Source organism: Lactuca sativa, chromosome 9 (genome assembly GCF_002870075.4).
Source record: "Lactuca sativa cultivar Salinas chromosome 9, Lsat_Salinas_v11, whole genome shotgun sequence".
In the NCBI taxonomy this organism is placed as follows: Eukaryota; Viridiplantae; Streptophyta; class Magnoliopsida; order Asterales; family Asteraceae; genus Lactuca; species Lactuca sativa.
This window is the reverse complement of record NC_056631.2, coordinates 164,696,819-164,715,918: the sequence shown is the minus strand read 5'-3', so window position 1 is coordinate 164,715,918 and position 19,100 is coordinate 164,696,819. Positions and strand designations below refer to the sequence as shown.

Sequence of the window (19,100 nt, the reverse complement as noted above, 5' to 3'; positions counted from 1 at the left end):
AATTCTTATATTTTTTTTCCAAGAGATATTAGAAAGGAGCAAAAAGGATTTGAATAAGGTCCCTTTAATTGAGAATAAAACTCCATTGCTAACTCCTTTATAAATGTTTTGTTCAATGTTTCAAATAAAAGTTTTTATATATGATAGATGACAAATTTGCGTTTTGGTGGCCCAAGACGTTACGAGGCGTGGGGAGACGTCCAACCTATCCAACCCGCACAACCCAGTTTTAACTGTTCAAAAAAAAAGATGTATGAACGAAGTGAATTCTCCTTTTTAATATACAACGATGTTTTCTACCTTTTATCTCATGAAATTTGCAACAATTCCCATTTGGGATGTTCAATAAAATTTAAAGGATTATACTTTGAAGTTTTTTTTTTTTTTTTTTTGAAATATACCTGTCTATATAAAAGTAATTACATAAATGCAACCAAAGATGTCTTGATTGCATGTTGTGCAACTATTAGATTTGTCTTCTCAGATGGGTGAAATGAATCCCAAAATACATATTTATTTGCAACTTTACATGTAAATGGGTTATATCTGTTGCATAAGTAACTCATCTCAAATCTTCCTGTCGCACAACATGCTCTCTCTCCATCATCAAACCCTGCAGATAGCAACATCAAATTCACCAACAATGTCAAAGTTAGTATTCTTATTCCACAAACAATATTCATCTTTCTTTGTTCATAAACAAACAAATAATGCATATACATATTTTTCAAATTATTTGCTGATCATGAAGACTTATCAAAAGAGTGTGGATTCTCTCCAATCCATTACATCCTTTTAAATCACATCTTTTTTACTATAGTAACCATATAAATTATGTAATTAGACTACTTGTAATATAATTATGTGTTTTGTTTAAATGTGCATAGTGGTCAAGATTATTAAACAATATTATATTTCTAAATAAGCTTGAAAAATCAAATTTTAATTTAGTTTTATCCTATTAATCTCTATTTAGTAATAGTATAATATCACGAGTAAAATAATAAAATATAGAATATCATTATACAAATAATAAACTAGAATACATAAAATTTAAAATTGAAGTATAAGGAAGATTTAACATCCAATTTGGTGTAAATAAATAGTATACCATCATATTTGGTGTTTTGCTATTTATGAACATTAAAATGGTGCATAAAAAACAGTATTTGGGGTTAATTGGGATGGAGATGCCCAAAAGCTATATACGGCTGATAATGCATATAAATATAGGTTAATGTCGAAAATGGGTGGAGAAGTTTTTGTTGTACAAAACACCATTGTTTTACAAAATATTGTAAGAAGGTGAGCAACTGAAATGTCTTGTACGCAATATACCATTATTTTAATGGTATTTTGCGAATGTTTAGTTCTAGATATTGTTTACTTTCTATAATACTTTATTAAAATAACACGGTGTTTTGTACAAAAAGAAAAAAGTTTGTTACCTACTTATGACATTAACTCAATAAATAAATGTCATATTATTAATTTGCTCGTTATAAAAGCATCATAATTAAACATACCAAAAGAGCGTGGATTCTTGATGACATCTGATAGAATGTAATATATATCCGAATAGACCAATTGTATACCAGCCAACTCCTTATTTAGCTTCTTGACCAAATGCTTCAACTTCAGATTAAACTCCTTAGCCACACGATTATATAGTTGTACACATTTCGTCCCTGAAAAGTAATTTTCAGTGCGTTCTAGTGGCAAACAACCCATAGGAGGAAGCCCATTTAGAGATATTTTTCGAGCTCCTAAATTATATAAATCTTTGACAAAATTTCTGGCTATATCTTCAAGAAATTTCTCATATTCTTCAATGGAATAGACTCTTGATCTAATTGGAAGTGCGAAATAGTTTTCTAGGAAATCATTGGTTCCAAGGCTTATCAAATAAAGTGCTTCACTCAATACTTTGCTAGCTTTTGCATCTCCCAAGTGAGCTTTCAAATTGGTTTGGTATTCCTTGAAGTATTCCAGCTCCTTCCATAGTGGTATTACAGACTGCAGTTACATTCGAATCTAAGTCAAAGATTAAATTGTAAACTGGAAAATAGGTCATTAATTTGATATACCTTCCTAAGATAGAAGATATTGCAATTTTAATTTGGGGGGGGGGGGGGGGGGGGGGGGGGGGGTATAGCAATAAAATGATAAATACATCCTTTACGCATGAGTCATGACCAACCCGTTTATTTTGCCCAAGGGTGTGCAAAAAACCGGAAAATCGAACCAAAAACGAAAAAAAATCAGCTATGTTAAAAACCAGCAGAATGGATTTCTGATTCTGAAAAACTGAAAATTTCATAATGGAATGGAATTCATAAAGTGCAGGGAATCAATCTTTCCAACCCCTCCTATTCCTAACCCACATACCATATATACCTCACATAAAAAAAAATATCGTTTAAATCCCTCTTAGGTGTGATAAAATAACAAAACTGAATAACCGAACTTAACCGAATGATGTTTGGTTTATTTGGTTCGGATTATTTGGTTATTTGGTTAATTCGGTTTCGTTAACCGAATAAAGGTACCTTATTTGGTATGAATTTTATTTATTTTTCATTATTTTGGTTAAAATGAAGAAGCCAAATAAGCTATTTAATATATATATATATATATATATATATATATATATATATATATATATATATATATATATATATATTAACATTTTATATTTAAATTGATATGTAGTTACCAAAAGTTATATTCTTAACTCATTATTTAACTATTAACCATTATAAATTTATAATTTTTTATATATTGTATTAAAAAACAACTAATTAGACAAAATGTCATTTAATTAACCTTCCATCAATCCTTTTCTTTTCATATACCACTAAAATTATATTAACCTACCTCTAACTTATATGATTATATCGATATTTCAAGACAACATATAATAGAAGACCGAATATAATATTGTATGTATTAGTGTAATTTTTTTTTTATTTGGTGAAAGTTTAGTAAGTTTTTTTTTTTGTTTTAGTTTAATAGTTATTGTTATATGAAGAATTTTATTCAGTTTATCCGGTAAACGGAACCGAATAATCCGTAACCGAATTAACCAAAACCGATTAGACCGAACCTTATTTGGTTTGGTTATGGTTAGTTTTAAGATGTAAAAAAACCGATTAAACCGAAAATCGAAAAAACCGACCGAATAACACCTCTCAACCCTAGATATTTGGAAATTGAATCCTCTCAACCCACACATTTTTAAAAAAATAGTACATTTAGAAATTTAAAGTTAAGTAAGTAAAACTAAATATAAAATTAACATTTCATTAAAAAAACCACACTACGACAAACATTAATTAAAATCTTAAAACGACAATTAAAATAAAATTAGAAATTCTACAACTTCCAACAATAAATCATTTCCAGTTCCCGTTTATAAGCGAACAACACATCTGACATCCATCTACTCAAATGGTCATGCGGCTAAAGAAAGAACCACAAATATATTTTCCATTCGTGTTTCCTTAAACAAGCATAACTACTCCTCCAAGATTAGTATAATTTTTGCGTCTTCATTTCCATGATACACAACTTATCCTATTGATATGTATACGAGGATGGAGATACCGATTTCTTCCCTTTTCATTGTAGTCGTTGCGTTTCTTCAACCAGAATCTATTCAACCTCTACGTTAAATTTAGATGGAAATTGTGCATCTGAAGAGGATGTGTATTGTTGGAGTAAGATGCTTTGGTCCTTTTCGATGAAGGATGGAGAGTATCACCCATTGCACCCACGGTTTAACATTTCGGATGTGTTTTCAAAATGTTTCATGTCGCCTCCTAAGGAAAAGTTTTCATTTTTTTAGAGTTTTTTTTATACTTACTTTGTGTTGCCTTTAAAATAGAGAATTCCAATCTTCCAATTGCTCGTGGTTTCATCTTGTAGTTGAAGATGCAATTAAACTTGTTCAAATTCTTCCACTCTGAGTTCACTTGATGCATAGTATGATCCGAACCCCCAAGTTGAATTTTGAAGTTATCAAGTACTCGATTACCAAAATGAATCAAGTTGTTGTTGATTTCCACGTTCCATTTTATATATTTTTTACATTGAGTAAAACTTTTAGACAATTGATTCGATTTGACAACATATTGGGGTTATTCGTCGATTGATTCTTGGATTTGAGGGATAGGTTGGGTTTTATCGTTTGATTTGGTTGAATTGACATTCTAGACATCACAAAGTTGGGTTTTGGGATTGGATTGTGGGTGTAATATCCTATTCTCGGTTGCGTGATTTTGTTTGTTTAACTTCAAAAATGATTGGACCTTGGACAATTTGGACTTGGATTTGCTTTTGGGCTTGTTCAACCTGGTAAGGCGTGGTGCACCCTTATAAAGTGTGGGGCGCCCAGGCCTATGGGTTGCCTGAGTTTTTAGGGTTTGTAGGTTATTTAAGGACACTTAAGTCTCTAGGGTTAGATCATTCTCAGCCTCTATCGACCCTAGAGAATGTTTCCAGCAAACCCTAGTCATCTTCTCCCATATTTGAGCTTAGAATCCTCTTTGAGAACTTATTTTTATCATTTTGGTGGTTAAAGCTAATAGAAGAAGGCTCCATCTTGGTGTGTAGAAGCAAAGGAGCATTGTAGATCCATAAAGCTTACTTATCTTCTAAACTTTTGTGAGTATAAATCTCCCAACTTTCCTTCTCATATGATAGATCTAATTATTGATTCATTTTTATGCTTTTAGTCCCATCTTGTTGGTAAGCTTGGACCTGAGATGACTCCAACTCCTTCTAATTAGCGACTCGATCAAGCCTAGAAACTCAATTGTTTTATCACGTAGAGGGTGCGGGGCACCCTTATGGGGGGTGGTGCGTTTTTTGACCGGAATATGATATTTTATTGACTTTTGACTAAGTTTGACTTTGGGTTTATGGTTTTAGGTCTTAGGTTATGGTTGACCTTGAGTTATACGTTTAGATGGTTATTGTATCAGTCTTCAGCCGCTGCAAGCTATAGTGATTGTGTGATTGTAAGGTTGATCTTGAGATACTTAAATTTGATTATATGAATGTCGTATAGGACATTAACAATATTTGGGTAGATATTGTTGGTAGTGAGGATAGTGCGGAATTTGAGTTTCAAGAATCAAATTTGGAAAATTTAGCGAACTCCTTCTTCTACCACGACTTTTTCTTTCACTTATAACATGTTTTTTTTTTGGATTTGCCATTGGTAAAATCCATTTGAATGGAATATTAAAGATCGGAATGAAATAAAGAATTGTTTTAATTGAATCGGAGAGAATTAAAATGAAATTGAAGAGAGTTGTTAAGGTTGATGTGGTTTCTGAAGTGGTTGATGGTAATATATACGGGTAATAAATTGTGTAAAACATATGTTTTTATTGTTTATTAACGGTCACAAAAGTAGATAACCAAAAAGATGTTTGGGTGCTTCAAGGCTAAAACTCTCTCCATTTTTTGATACCACAATAGTTGTGATGGTGTTCCTCGCGATACCATCGAGTCACCATACCAACCCAAAGGCCATTTCACACGGTTCCGTCCACCCTAATAAAAATTAAGGCGATGAATTTTTATTTATTGTAAATATATATAGTTTTAGTTTTAGTTTTATTAATTTAATAAATATATAATAAGACTATTTTGGTCTTTTATTAAAAGAGGAACCACATTAGATTTGTGCTCACCAAACATCGAATTTAATAGATCCCCTTCCATCGAAATCCATGAACGGTTTCAAGAAGCGATTTTAGTTACCAAAAACTATTAATCCAAAACAAAACCAACAACCAAAACTATAAAACACCAAACTCAAACGGTTCTTGGGGCTCAAAAACCAAATTATTATGGTTTAATTTAAATTTTAGGCAAAATCCGATTGAACCCGACCCATAGCAAGCCAACTTTGCCCACTTGACCCGTTAGACATAAGAAATTGAACAAATTAAGCAACAAAAAAGTTGAAAACTTACAAGTATTGCAGCAGTAAGATTATCATAACCTGTTCCAGCAGAAGCAAAGCTGACCCCTTTTGCAAAATCTACCATATTATAATTCGGATCCAAATAAGCCGGCACAATAGACCGGATCCCAAAAGCCTCCGATATGAAATCAGTAGCAATCCGACCGTTACAAAACCGGCCAGTGGGCCGGCTGCCATAGAAATCACGACCATAAGGTTGAAAGTTGCTTCTCAGAACTGTTGCCACGTGGTTATTGTTCCCAGCATCAACAGTAGAGTCTCCAAATACAATAATCGATGATACTTTCGCATGAATCATGATCAATTGAGCTAAAAACTGACCAAATAACAGCAAATGTATAGCCTGCATCTCTGCCATAAGTTTAAAACCGATTTGCACGAAATATCATATAAATTCAAGATTTTTAGAGATGGAAAGGTTGCATTAATGGCAGAAATTTATGGTTTGTTGATACAATGACAAATTAATGTCGTCATTATGTGATTAATGACAGGAGGGATTCGAGAGGGAGGAAAGAGGACAAATGTACAACTCGATCGATCACTGGTTTTGTGGGCGTTTTTTTGATTTCAAGAAAGGAGAGATGTGGAGGGTGGCAAGCACTTCGCATGTTTCACCTTAAACTTGTTCTAGAAGTTGGTGAGGAATCAATATAATAATATTATTGTAACGGAAGATATTGGTTTCATTAAACGTCTTTGTTGCTAGCTGATGTAGCAAGTTTTTATAAAAGGTTAAAAAATAATGTGTGGTAAATATAGTGAATGATATTTACATATGTAAACACAAGAAATCAATGAACAATTTTTTTATGAGATATTAATTCTTTTGGGAAAGATGAATAAGGTTATGAAAGTTTGTAAATTATGAATAGGCTGTCGAACTAAAAAAAGGTTAAGGGTCATCTAACTTTATATGTTTTGCACAAAATTTTCACTAATGGCTAAAATAACAATGAAGTGTAATGTGGGGTTGTTTAGACTAAGAGTGTTTTTTTGTACTTCAAAGTGTTTTTTTTTTTTTTTAGAAAGTGATTATTGGTTTATGGTTTTTTCTAAAAACAGCTTTAAAAAAGTATTTAGATTAGCTTTTAGGATGACAAAAGCTAAAAAATCAATAAGTTATTTTTTTTAAATGTATTTGGCATAGTTTTTACCTGTAAAATGACTAAAAAGGATATGGATTCGTATCTAGAATGATTTACTAGTTTACATATAATATTTTATAGTCAACAATTTTATTACACAAAATTTTTGTTTTTTTTAAACTTTTTTTTTTACAAAATACATAATATAATTTTTTTAAAACATTTTTACCATTGATAATATTAAAATTATGTTCATACAAAAGTAGAATAAAAATTCTAAATAATTCATAAAAAATATCATATGTTACATCAAATTACATTCATCTCCGGAATTCCATTATATCTTGTGCAATAATATCTCGTATCGTTGTCATATACGAGTTATCATTACTCATGCGATGTGTACTTGGACCTTCTTCGTCACCTTTACTACTAGTACGATTGTGTGTGAGATTGTAGGATTTTTGTTGTGCCCTATTAAATGTTTCATCAAACCTATCAGCATTTCTAATATAGTTATGGATGTCTCTTAATAACGCTCACCTAGCTTTCCACATTCTAAAAGTCTGCTCAATGGTATTTCACAATGATGAATGGTAATAGTTAAATTTCTCTTTCGGTCCACGAGGTTCACGCATAGCAGCAGTATGTCCACGTCGAAAATCCGATATATGATAACGAATATTAGTTCCTTTATAGGGAGCAAGATACCCTCTGGTATTTGGGTATCTGACATCAATAACGTAATATTTATCTGTAAAGAAAACAAATATTTGTTATCCGTTTCAAACAAGTATTAAAAACATAAAACTCGTGTAACTAAAAATTTATACTAACTACCTGTTGGAAATGGAAAATGAAGATCCGGTCTATGTAAGGCTTCATTGAAAATTCTTGTGCCATGTGCAGTTCCCTCCCATCCGGCCCACACAAATGTAAAACATATGTTAAAATCACAAACAATCATTATATTTTGTGTTCCATATCCCTTTCAACCAATGTATTTCGCTTCCTCATGCTGTCGAACTAATGCCCACGTGTGTCTCATCTATAGCGTCAATGCAATCCTACAAATACAAAAAGATATCATAAATAAATCATTTGGTGAAGTAACGGAACATTAGATAATACCTTGAACATTGGATAATACTAAGGATTGTTTAATATATATTTGGGAACTTCATCATTATAGTTGGTGGTTGGCCTGATGATGCCGGCACTCATCTTAACGGCACTCATCTTAAGCACGGCTGCCAAAACTATATGGAAATGCCTATGAATCATTTCCCTGAAATGATCAAAAAATTCTTGCACAAATCTATTGCTACATCCATGGGCCAAAGTCATCAAGAACATTACTACCGACTCATCAATAAATATATTTTGTGTTTGTTATAGTCTGTAATTTGTAGCAAGATCTATGCATAATTATCTAAAAACTAGTACATGCAGTCTAAACATCTCATAACATCATCTAGGATGACCATTTAATACTTCATTAATAAATATGTTCCCTGTGCGGTCTGAAGTGTGACATGACCTACGTATGTTACAAGCTAGTATTATCCTTTTCAGAGCTAGCCCACATAACATTTCGAATTCTCTATCCTCTTTCACCCAACATTCCTCATTATCGTCAGATGAATTAGAGTTATCACTATCCATCCTACATAATTCAAAATAATATTGTCAAACAATAACAAATAATATAAAATGTCAATTACATAACGACAAATTATAACACATAATATAAAATGTCGATTCACAATGAAAAACAATAACACATAATATAAAATGTCAATTACATAACGTCAACAGCTGACACATAAAAAGATAACACATAATGTCAAAAATAAAATGTCACACCCCCGAACCGTCGGGAAAACAACGGCGGAAACGTCCGGGGGCGGCGACGTCATACGTAGTATCACAACAATCGTATCATAGCAAGCATAGTAAACACAACCATTACATTACAATATGAATATTTACATCTGTTTGAAAACAAAGTAGGTACATAGTATTATATAACAAAAGATAAAGACGAGACTCCAAAAATGCCCCGTCTTCTCCAAAAGTTGGTTAAGTGCCTGTCTATCGTTGTTTTGAGAATACAAGCGGTTTTGAAAAACATATCAGCATAAAGCTGGTGAGTTCATAAGCATGTTTTTGTATTGGAAAGTATAAATAGTTTCTTTCCATTATAGGTAAATACCGTTTGTATCGAAAACCGTTGTTAACAAGTTCTGAAATATGTACGCATGCTTACCAAGAAAATCCAATATTTTCTAACATGTTTGTTGGTTTTTGAATGACAGGTATGTTCTGTTTGAAAATCCTGGTTACCACCAGTATGGAATATATGATCGTTCGGAAAACCCTGTACCACCAGTATGTATAGTAGTTTTTATTACTTAAAATAAAACTATAGAAGAAAGAAATCATGTAAACAATGATTAGTTTATACTTATTGTGAGTCTTATAACCATGCTAATATGACTGATGACCTCCTTGACGTTCTTCAGGCGTCGCACGATTTCAAAATTTGTCACCCCAGGCGTGCCCGCCTAACTGTAGCTAACAGTTCAGGTGTGGGATTGTCGGTCCCAAATAGATCTATTCATAAATTTCACGCTCTCCCTCCAGGAGACTCTGGTTATACTACCGATGAGGATTTATTGGTACCCCGAGGGGTAAAACGAAGATAGTCTCACAATCATGTATTAACTAGTTTACGTGTTTGTTCGGTTGTTCTTGAGTTCGAATTTGTTTGTAACGGTATAGAGTATAAATAATTATACAAAAAATAATTATTTAGCATGATACTCTAGTTTTGTATTCGTAGTAATGGATCAACTAAATCTGACATAGTTTATATGTTTGACTTTGCATGAAGTTGAATCTGTATGACTTGTAATGAAATCCCAAACTATACCTATTATAGTTTGAATGGTTGTTACGTTCGGATATGGTTTTGAAAATTATGCAATTATGAATTGAAAGCATCCCTTATGCTCCGCATAATACAAGAGGGATAATTGTATCTAAACGTTTGATAGGAAATCATTATAATTGCCTCAGTTTTTAAGTTATGAAAACCTTTATGTTTAGCTTGTATTCCCCCCTGAAAACATGAAAAACTCGGAAAAGTGTAGGGGTATGAACTCACTGTTTAACGTAGGATGCGCGTATACGATCGATATGAATGCGGTGTGTCAACAGATGTTCTGAACGCAAATGGACCCTATTAATCATATGGTAACAGATATATGTATTAGATTAGGGTATTTCATGACTAATCATGACGGGAAACCATCCTAAGGTCTTAGAATTGTTTGAACTAAGTGTTCTATGTTCCACACGTAGTGATCCTTGTAAGTTTAAGGCCACATATGAGCATTAGAGTGGGTGTATGGCCATAAAGGTGAGTGTGTGGCCAGGGAGTGTGGTCAGACTTGTGTGTGCGGATGCACACAGGAATGTGCAGTTGTACAGAGGGTGTGTGCGGTCGTACACTCCTTGTTTGATCCCGAAATGTCGATTTTGAGGTATTTCAAGTTCCAAACCATGTTTTAATTCGAATATAGGGGCCATACTCTCACTTTGTAGGGTATTTGAGTGTGTGCGGCCACCTTATGAAGGTGTGCAGCTGCACTCCTTCAAAGGATGAAGAACATGAAGAACACTATGGGTTTTAGGCTTAGATTCAAGTGTCTTACCACTATAACAAGCTGGATGATGAAGTAGTTCACGTTTTTGAGTCCTTAATGATGTTCTTGGATGAAGTTTGTAGAGAGAGAAAGTAATGTGCAGCCAAAAGAGGGGAAGAATGAATGAAGGGGGGTCTCCTCCAACACATAGGGTCAGGTGTGAGGCTAGAAGGTGTGTACAGCTGGGCTGTGCAGCTGGCTGGCCGCACACACCTTCCTTGGTGTGTTTGGCCCGATTTTGCGATGCTACACACTTTCTAACCCTTCTTAAGACTCATATCTATGATATTCCAAGCCTAAAGCACTCATACGGACCCAAAATTTCGCTAAGAGATGATAAGTTCGAGATAAATATTGATATACGAATCAATTGCACATGATAAAAGTTTCGAGTTGTCACATCATCCCCCCGTTAGAGGGAATTTCATCCCGAAATTCAGAAATGTGGATACAATTCATGGATTTGGAAAAAGATGAGGGTACTTCTGTTTCATTGAATCCTCGCGCTCCCAAGTGAATTCGGGTCCCCGCTTAGCATTCCAGCGAACCTTCACTATCGGGATGCGACTTTGTTTCGTTCGTTTGACCTCTCAATCCATGATTTCGATTGGTTCTACCTGCTGAGTTGGGGAAGATCCATGATACCTTTCATGTCTCGTAGTTGAGGAAATCTATTGTCGACGAGTCGGCAGTGGTGCCGTTAGAGGACATTTAGGTGGATGCGAGCTTGAACTACGCGGAGAGACTGGTTGCGATTATGGATCGGAAGATCAAGGTTCTGAGGAACAAGGAAGTGCCTCTGGTACAGGTTCAGTGGCAGCATCGGAAGGGATCCGAGTTGACCTGGGAATCGGAGCGGGAGATGCGGGAGCAGCATCCAGAGCTATTTCAGGAATGAGACTTCGAGGGCGAAGTCGGATTCTAGTGGGGGAGAATTGTAACATTCGGGATTTCAGGTATATTAATTATTCTTTTTTATTTTGAGTTTTGTGGAAGGACTCGGCGAGTTGGTGCGTAGACTCGCCGAGTTGAGACGCGATTTTTCACCCGGATTGATGCCCCGACTCGGCGAGTCGCCTTGGTGGACTCGCGCGAGTCTTCGTTGTTTAATGAAACCCTAATTTCTCGGGTTTGAGGCCTATTTAAAGGGCCTTATGGCCGTCATTTGCACTCATCAGTCCCCAGAGTGAAATCCTAGAGCATTTGAGTGATTCAAGTGAGGGAAGGAGCCATTGTTGATCTTGGAGTTATTGTCTAGCAAGGGAAGAGGAGATCTAGCCAAGAGGAAGCAAGAGAGGGGTGGATTCTTGAAGAACTAAGGTCCAGGACATCACAACTGAGGTACCATTTCGAATTCTTCCTTGTTATTGTGATGTTCATATAGATTTAGGGCTTTTGAACCCATTTGTGGCTAGATCTAGTATCCTCATGGTCCCTTGGCGAGTTATGGCTCTGAATCTAGACCCATAGAGGTCTAGAGCACCTCTTTGCCCAAGCTTTATATGCATCCATGGAGGTTTTGGGTTGGGATCAATGTATTTGAGGCTAAAACACCATTAATGAGCTATTTGATGCTTAATGAGCACCAAGACTTGGACTTTACGTGGTCAATAAGCTTAAGGGGACTGGATCTATGAGTTAGTAGAGTGGATCTGACCTCAAAAGGTCGATTGGGGTTGTGCATGGAATGCACTCGCCGAGTCCAATCCCAGACTCGGCGAGTTGGTGCGGGTTGTTTAGTGATTACGAACCAGGGACTGAGTAACCGAGTCGGGTGAGTGACTCGGTGAGTCGGAAGAGATTCAGAGGGATCGGGTTCCCGTAGGGACTCGGCGAGTTGGGTCAACCGTTGACCGTTGACCGTTGACCAGAGTTGACTAGTTTGACTTCATAGTGTTAGTCAGCCTGGGTCAAGGTGGTATTAAGTAGAGATATGCTTGTGTTGTAGGAGGACGATAGCTTAGGAGATCGAGCACTAATAGTTACGAGATTTACGAGTTACCGAGATACGCGAGGTGAGTCTTCTCACTATTCATTACCTTGAGTAGGTATTTCGAGTTGACCAGAGGGTCTCATGTGCTATGTATGAGTTTATGTGTTGTCTTAGAGATTTCATGCTATGTGTTATTTGTATGCTGTATGGTTATATAGACCGGGCTGGAGGGTCCAACGATTCTGACCGGGCCGGAGGGCCCAACGAGCTATGACTGGACCGGAGGGTCCGACGAGCTGCGAGACTGGAGGGCCCCGCTGAGACATCTTGACCGGAGGGTCGGGTTTAGCCTTGAGTGGCGTAATTGTGATATGTGGTATTTTAGGGAACTCACTAAGCATTTATGCTTACAGTTGTTGTGTTTGATGTCTCAGGTACCAGCGAGGACCGTGGGAAGGCGAAGGCTTGACTTGTACACACCCACACCGATGGAGTTCATGTTAGAGAGATCTTGAGATTTGTTTTGAAAACACTGTTGTTATGGATTTGAGATTTTGATATGTTATACATTTTGTGGTTTGAAAATGAAAAATTAAATTGGAAATTTTACGTTGTTACATCAAGTCTTCTGTTGTCAAATATTATGTTTTTGAATCTAGTTTTTGAATAAAAACCCAACAGATACTAAGAATATTAAGTGTCGTTATATTAAAAGAAATGTTACATAAGAACGCTCTTGCCTATTTATCATGACCAATATTGTCTCGCCTATCACGTTGTGTCAGAATTACACGTTATAGCTTAGCTAAATTTTCTTTGATATCAGACATTGCATACACATAACATGTCTACGAAAACAAAACTTCTACCACTCAATTCTTTTACCCTTAGATTCTAAGGTCATAAACAAATTCCAACGACAATAGCCATGATACGAATATGGAAAGACATGACTAACGATAATGTGCATGTAATAGGTCATATTAGATATGAAGGCTACACTCCGAAAATCCGTTAGACATCATTCCCCCTCATTAAAAACTAGGACCTCAATTTGGAACTCTATCATGTGCAAATCATATGATAAGGGAATGGTATGTTGGTTTATCGTTGATGGCAACTCCTAAGCACATTGTGCATAGTAATTCATTTTTAGAAGAACATAGAAATATCCAAATATTCAAATGGTTCTTCATTTTTATTAACAATTTAGTTTCTTATTATTAGTTTGCTAAATATCCCACCTAACCTATGATTTTTTTTAATATCTCCTATCCTCTATTTGTTAGGTATTTTTGTGATTTGCCTTTATTTAATTTTGTTAATCTAAACTAGTTTTTTTTTTTTTTTTTTTTTTTTTTTTTTTTTTTTTTTTTTTTTTTAGAGAATGGAAAGCTTTTGTGTAGATAATATTTGGTATAAAAAAAAAGATCTTTGCCCGCCTTTTCTATTTTTCCCCTTCTCCTTTCTTTCTTCCCAAGCACAAGAACCCTAAAACCCCTATCATTCTTGACAAAAATTTCTCACAAATCAAAAGCCATATCTCCTTGTTCTCTATTTGAAATATGGTGGTCGGTAGAATTACCTCCCGGATTGCAAGAACCGTCGTTACTCGGTACCAAATTTCTTCGATCCTCCACGGCCGACCTGATAATCGTTACACGATTCCAATAATCGGAAACCATTTTCCTGGCTCACAGAACAAGGTAATCATCTACAACTTGAAATCATTTCCAAGGATATATGTATTCATTTGTTTTTACTGTTACGTTTTACATCAGCTAGGGTTTTTATCAGGGTTTAAGGGGCTGTGCGTTGTGTGCGAGGACTTTTAGGGGCTGATTTTCATTTGATAAGGATTTTGATATATGCTTATTGTAGTTTCTGAATCCTAGCACGTATTTGCCAAAGTTTATGCTTAGAAACATATGCATTTGCTCATAGGTTCAAATTAATAAAATGGCGATGAATAGAGATCGATATAGTCTAGTCAGCCAGCTTTAGCTTTTAGAGTTGTAGTGTTAGGGTTTATCGTGTCGTATCTATCAGTCTGTTAAAATTACATCGATTTCTATTTCATAAATTGAAACAATTCTTATTTTAAAATTTTCAACAATCCAAAAAGTACTAGTTTAGTAGTTAAGCCCATCTGACTTTTACTTTAACCCTGTTTTTCATGATGTTTTTGAATGAAGTTACTCTCTAGTCTCTGGTGTCCTATATGGTTTTGTTCTTGGTGTGTTTCATATTTGAACTTGGGCATGAAAATGCATGTTTTATCATCAGCCTCTTCACAGGACAGAGGCTGCTGAAACTTACAATTACAACAATGGATGCATAATTTACAAAATCATAAAGCATTATATATTCTGATTAACAACTTGATCTTCTTACACCAAGGTGTATTGATATTGTTGTATTTCTATTTTTATGTTTTGGTAACTTTTGAAACTTTTGCCTACCCTTTTGTGTAACTTTTCAAAAATCTTAAAAAACTTTTGTGATTGTTGGTTTAATTGTTGCAGGTGATAACAGGTCAAATATCTCGAATACATAATTCTGTTCTTAGTTCATCAGCCTTCCAAAGATTTGGGTTCTCATCATCTGCATCTACACAACCCAATGAAAAGGGAACTTCTGAAAATGGAAAAGAAAATACAAATGATGAAAATTTGGGTCAAAAAGAAGGTTCTGATGATTTGACAATGGAGGATTTGATTGGACTTGTAACTGAGAAGGAAGAACTTTTGAAGACAAAGCAAGAAGAGATTAAAGTTTTGGAAGATAAACTTCTTCGAAGCTATGCAGATATGGAAAACGTTATGGCAAGGACAAAAAGAGAGGCTGAAAACTCAAAAAAATTTGCAATTCAGGTTAGGGTTTAATGCATTCTAATCACATAATATAGCAATGGAAACAAAAATAGATAAACCCTAAAAACCATGATCACATTAGTACATTACTAAACAATTAGCCATTCAAAGTTTAAAAACAAAATTACAATTTTGTTATCCATATAACATGATAACTTCAAAGTTTAGACTATATTTTGGTTTTTTCCGGATTAAACCTCAACTTTGTTTTTTCCCCAAAAAAGACCTTGCATTTTTTACATTTATTCCGATTCGGTCCTTTTAGTAGGTTTACCAGTAATTTTCTGGTTTTAGACAGTTTTTTTCCTGAAAAAAACCCTTAGATTTTTACTCTTTTTTTTTTTCCGAATAAACCCTCAACTTTTTTTCTCTGAAAAAAGGGTTAATCTCATAAAAGAACTTATATTTTGTGTTTTTTTTTTTCGGATTAAAACTCAAATTTATTTTTGCCTGAAAAAGAACTTGTATTTTTTCCAATCTTACCCTTCTAGTAATTTTTTTTCCAAAAAAAATTGTAAAATGTGAGGTTTTTTCGAGAAAAACTAAAAAAGTTGAGGGTTCTTTCGAAAAAAATGAAAATATATAAGGTTTTTTCAGGCAAAAAATAAACTTAGGGTTTAATCCGGAAAAAAAACAAAGTATAAGGGCTTTTATTAGATTAAGTGATTAACCCCTGAAAAAATTGTTAAATGTGAGTTTTTTTTTGGAAAAATAAAAAAAAATCTGAGGGTTTTTTTGAAAAAAAAGTTGAGGGTTTTTTTGAAAAAAAATGTTGAGGGTTTTTCCGGTAAAATAAAGTCTAAAACCAAAATATTACACTTAAACTTGCTAAAAGGGACAAATTAACAAAATGGAAAAATGCAATGTCATTTTTAGAAAAAAAATAAAGTTGATGTTCAATCTAGAAAACACCCAAAATATATAGGTCTTTTATGACATTATTATTAACCCACCAAGTACTTGTCCATATTTTAAACGGGTTGAGTTATAGTAAAAAAAAAAAAATTCAACTCTAACCCAATCCGTTTTAATTTTTGGTTAGGTTAATTTTTGCAAGCTTTTTTCTTGCTATTTATGTTGGATATTCTATGTTGCAGAATTTTGCAAAAAGTTTACTAGATGTTGCAGATAATCTAGATAGAGCATCATCAGTTGTAAAAGAGAGTTTTGCAAAGCTTGATACATCTGGAGACGCTGCTGGAGGAGCTGTTCCACTTCTGAAAACACTTCTAGAAGGAGTCGAAATGACCGAAAAACAGCTATCAGAGGTAACATAATCTTTCAAACATAGTTTCATCAAACAACATTTGATTGAGATAACATTTGTTTTTTTCTTTAGGTTTTCAAGAAATTTGGAGTGGAGAAATATGATCCAACAAACGAAGAGTTTGATCCAAATAGACATAATGCAGTGTTCCAAGTACCCGATCCTACCAAGGCCCCTGATACTGTTGCAGTTGTGCTCAAAGTATGTGATGATTGAAATCCCATCACCAAAACAAAATTTAAAAAAAAATGTTTTAATTTTTATTATCAATAAAATTTAACCTAAATTGCTTCGATTTTTGTAGGCGGGATACACGTTGCATGATCGCATCATTCGACCTGCTGAAGTCGGTGTCACCATAAAAGTTGACTAGAAATAACACCCATGTTTGACCTTGATATTAATTATATCTTTTGAACCTTTTGATTTACTTCATTTTTTGTATCGGATGTAATAAAATATGGATATGCATTAAAGGCTGTTGAAACTTATATTTGAGAACAAACACACCTTGGGGGTTATTTGATTTAAACCTAAAGATGTCACACACAGAGAGGGATTATCTACAAACATAGTCAACAAAGATTAATTTACATGAATCCTAAAGTACACACACTTAATGACAAGTTTCATCATCTTCACATCTTCACAATCATGTTCTTAATGGAGTTCTTAAGTTATTCAGCGTGCAAAACCCCTCTGAGCAGCCTTAACCCAGTCAGCCACTTTGTTCTCACCACCTAAATCATGGTCTTCGTCATGCTCTTCCATTTCCATTGGCTGGTGGTTCAAGTCTTCGGTTGATGGCTCATTCTGAGACTGAGATTGATGTTAATGAGATAATTATACAGAATAACTGTGTTTGTTGTTGAAAATAGTAAGTAAAAGATAATGTAAATTAGTTTGGCTTCATTACCTGAGATTTAGCTGAAAGGACATCATCAAAGTTCCTTTCGTTTTCATTATCAGTTTCTGATGTTTCTTGAGCAATAGGTTGATGTGTCTTGCTTTCTTCTTTAACATCATTATCAGTCCTTTCAGATTCCTTTTTCTTCTCCAACACTACAATCTGTACAAGTAATTATTGAACTTAGTACACACTTATTTTACCAAATGCTCACCTTTCTGGATTGATACTAAATACTGATAATATGTTTGTAAAAATTAATAACGATGAAGCAAATAGGTAGTTTGAATTTGAATCTATGGCACTGAAAGTAGCAAGAACACAGAGTAATTCAAGGTAATTACTTATTTTGATGATTTGGATCAATAAAGGGTAAAATTGAGGCAAAGTTAATGTTTCTCCTAATTTAGTAATTTAATTTCGAAACGTAACTCATGAATTTGAAGTAAAACGAATAAACAGAGAGAAATCTGAGAGTGACTTATCTAAAAGTAAAATCCCAATCAGTTCGATAAAACCTAACGGAACGTTAAAAACCCCAAACTTAATATGCGGAACTTGAGCTTACCGGAGCATACCGCAGCTTCCGCCGCGGTCTTTCTTCTGCTCCAGACTCCGTTTCTTCGCCGGACGGAGCTGAGGAAACAGGAGTCCAACGGCGAATTCGTACAGTAGAGGCGTTGTTGTTGCTGTTGCTAGAATTGTTGTTACTGTGGTTGTAAGTGATGGAAGAAGACGATGATGAGACATGGACCCACTGCTTTTGCCACCTTCTCACCGGTCCGGTGAACACCGGCGCAGAGCCGTACCGGGAAGATGGTCGACCGGTACGCGAGCCGATTCCTTCCATAGAGCAGAGACAGAGATTGGACTGGGTACTGAGAGTACAACTGTTGTCGAGTACTTTGAGTATTCGATCTTCAATGAGGACCAAGGAGCCATGTCTACGGTGAAACGACGCCGTACGTCGGTTTTCGGGGTTTAGCTGGGGGTGGATGGCACGTGTGGGTTAAAGGGTCAATTTTTCAATTTGTACCCCCTACTTTTTAACACTTTTAATTATATACTTCTTCTTTTCCATTTTTCTATAAATTTATATACACACATGTGTGAAAATTCAAATATTGTATGGCATTAAGAAAAACTAGGTGAAGATACAGAAAAAGGACTTAAAGCATCGGTAAGCAAAAACCTATATAGTAAGTAGTTTGGATGCTAGAATTTTAAACACTAGCATTTAAAAAAAATTGAGCTATAAATACCTCTCTTCATTAAGATATAATGTCATATCAGAATAGATGCACAAACATTATTACACTCACAT

General features: G+C 34.6%; 3 protein-coding genes and 1 long non-coding RNA gene across 6 annotated transcripts; 2 read left to right on the top strand and 2 right to left on the bottom strand.

The window, feature by feature from the left end:
- Positions 1–419: 419 nt before the first annotated feature.
- LOC111892818 (GDSL esterase/lipase At4g26790) lies at positions 420–6,493 on the bottom strand. Its single transcript, XM_023888863.3, has 3 exons — positions 5,988–6,493; positions 1,527–2,016; positions 420–613 (listed from the first exon to the last, which is right to left on the bottom strand). The coding sequence occupies exons 1-3, from the start codon at positions 6,354–6,356 to the stop codon at positions 420–422; spliced, it is 1,053 nt and encodes a 350-aa protein (XP_023744631.1). The 5' UTR covers positions 6,357–6,493.
- Positions 4,368–6,755, top strand: LOC122196041 (uncharacterized). Of its 2 annotated transcripts, none has more exons than XR_006187322.2 (2): positions 4,368–4,665; positions 6,493–6,755. It is a non-coding gene; the product is annotated as an uncharacterized LOC122196041 (long non-coding RNA). The 2 variants fall into 2 exon arrangements; XR_006187321.2 differs by lacking the exon at positions 6,493–6,755 and adding an exon at positions 4,737–5,160.
- A 7,406-nt stretch (positions 6,756–14,161) lies between these two features.
- On the top strand, positions 14,162–17,360 carry LOC111892826 (grpE protein homolog 2, mitochondrial). The gene is made up of 5 exons (XM_023888867.3): positions 14,162–14,435; positions 15,255–15,602; positions 16,700–16,870; positions 16,942–17,070; positions 17,174–17,360. The coding sequence occupies exons 1-5, from the start codon at positions 14,295–14,297 to the stop codon at positions 17,240–17,242; spliced, it is 858 nt and encodes a 285-aa protein (XP_023744635.1). The 5' UTR covers positions 14,162–14,294; the 3' UTR covers positions 17,243–17,360.
- LOC111892827 (uncharacterized) lies at positions 17,358–18,708 on the bottom strand. 2 transcript variants are annotated; one of them, XM_023888869.3, is made up of 3 exons: positions 18,345–18,708; positions 17,786–17,938; positions 17,358–17,682 (listed from the first exon to the last, which is right to left on the bottom strand). In XM_023888869.3, the coding sequence occupies exons 1-3, from the start codon at positions 18,624–18,626 to the stop codon at positions 17,551–17,553; spliced, it is 567 nt and encodes a 188-aa protein (XP_023744637.1). In that variant the 5' UTR covers positions 18,627–18,708; the 3' UTR covers positions 17,358–17,550. The 2 variants fall into 2 exon arrangements, with proteins under 2 accessions (XP_023744637.1, XP_023744636.1); XM_023888868.3 differs by having other exon boundaries at positions 17,358–17,688; positions 18,345–18,702.
- Between the last annotated feature and the right edge of the window lie 392 nt (positions 18,709–19,100).

Coding starts and splice junctions, on each gene's coding strand:
- LOC111892818 (XM_023888863.3), bottom strand. CDS start 6,356: ATGGCAGAGATGCAGGCTATACATTTGCTGTTATTTGGTCAGTTTTTA. Junction 2,017..5,987: donor ATCTTACTGCTGCAATACTT/GTAAGTTTTCAA, acceptor ATGTAACTGCAG/TCTGTAATACCACTATGGAA. Junction 614..1,526: donor CAAGAATCCACGCTCTTTTG/GTATGTTTAATT, acceptor TGCTATCTGCAG/GGTTTGATGATGGAGAGAGA.
- LOC111892826 (XM_023888867.3), top strand. CDS start 14,295: ATGGTGGTCGGTAGAATTACCTCCCGGATTGCAAGAACCGTCGTTACT. Junction 14,436..15,254: donor TTCCTGGCTCACAGAACAAG/GTAATCATCTAC, acceptor TAATTGTTGCAG/GTGATAACAGGTCAAATATC. Junction 15,603..16,699: donor CAAAAAAATTTGCAATTCAG/GTTAGGGTTTAA, acceptor TCTATGTTGCAG/AATTTTGCAAAAAGTTTACT.
- LOC111892827 (XM_023888868.3), bottom strand. CDS start 18,626: ATGGAAGGAATCGGCTCGCGTACCGGTCGACCATCTTCCCGGTACGGC. Junction 17,939..18,344: donor GGAAGCTGCGGTATGCTCCG/GTAAGCTCAAGT, acceptor TTACTTGTACAG/ATTGTAGTGTTGGAGAAGAA. Junction 17,689..17,785: donor TCCTTTCAGCTAAATCTCAG/GTAATGAAGCCA, acceptor CATCAATCTCAG/TCTCAGAATGAGCCATCAAC.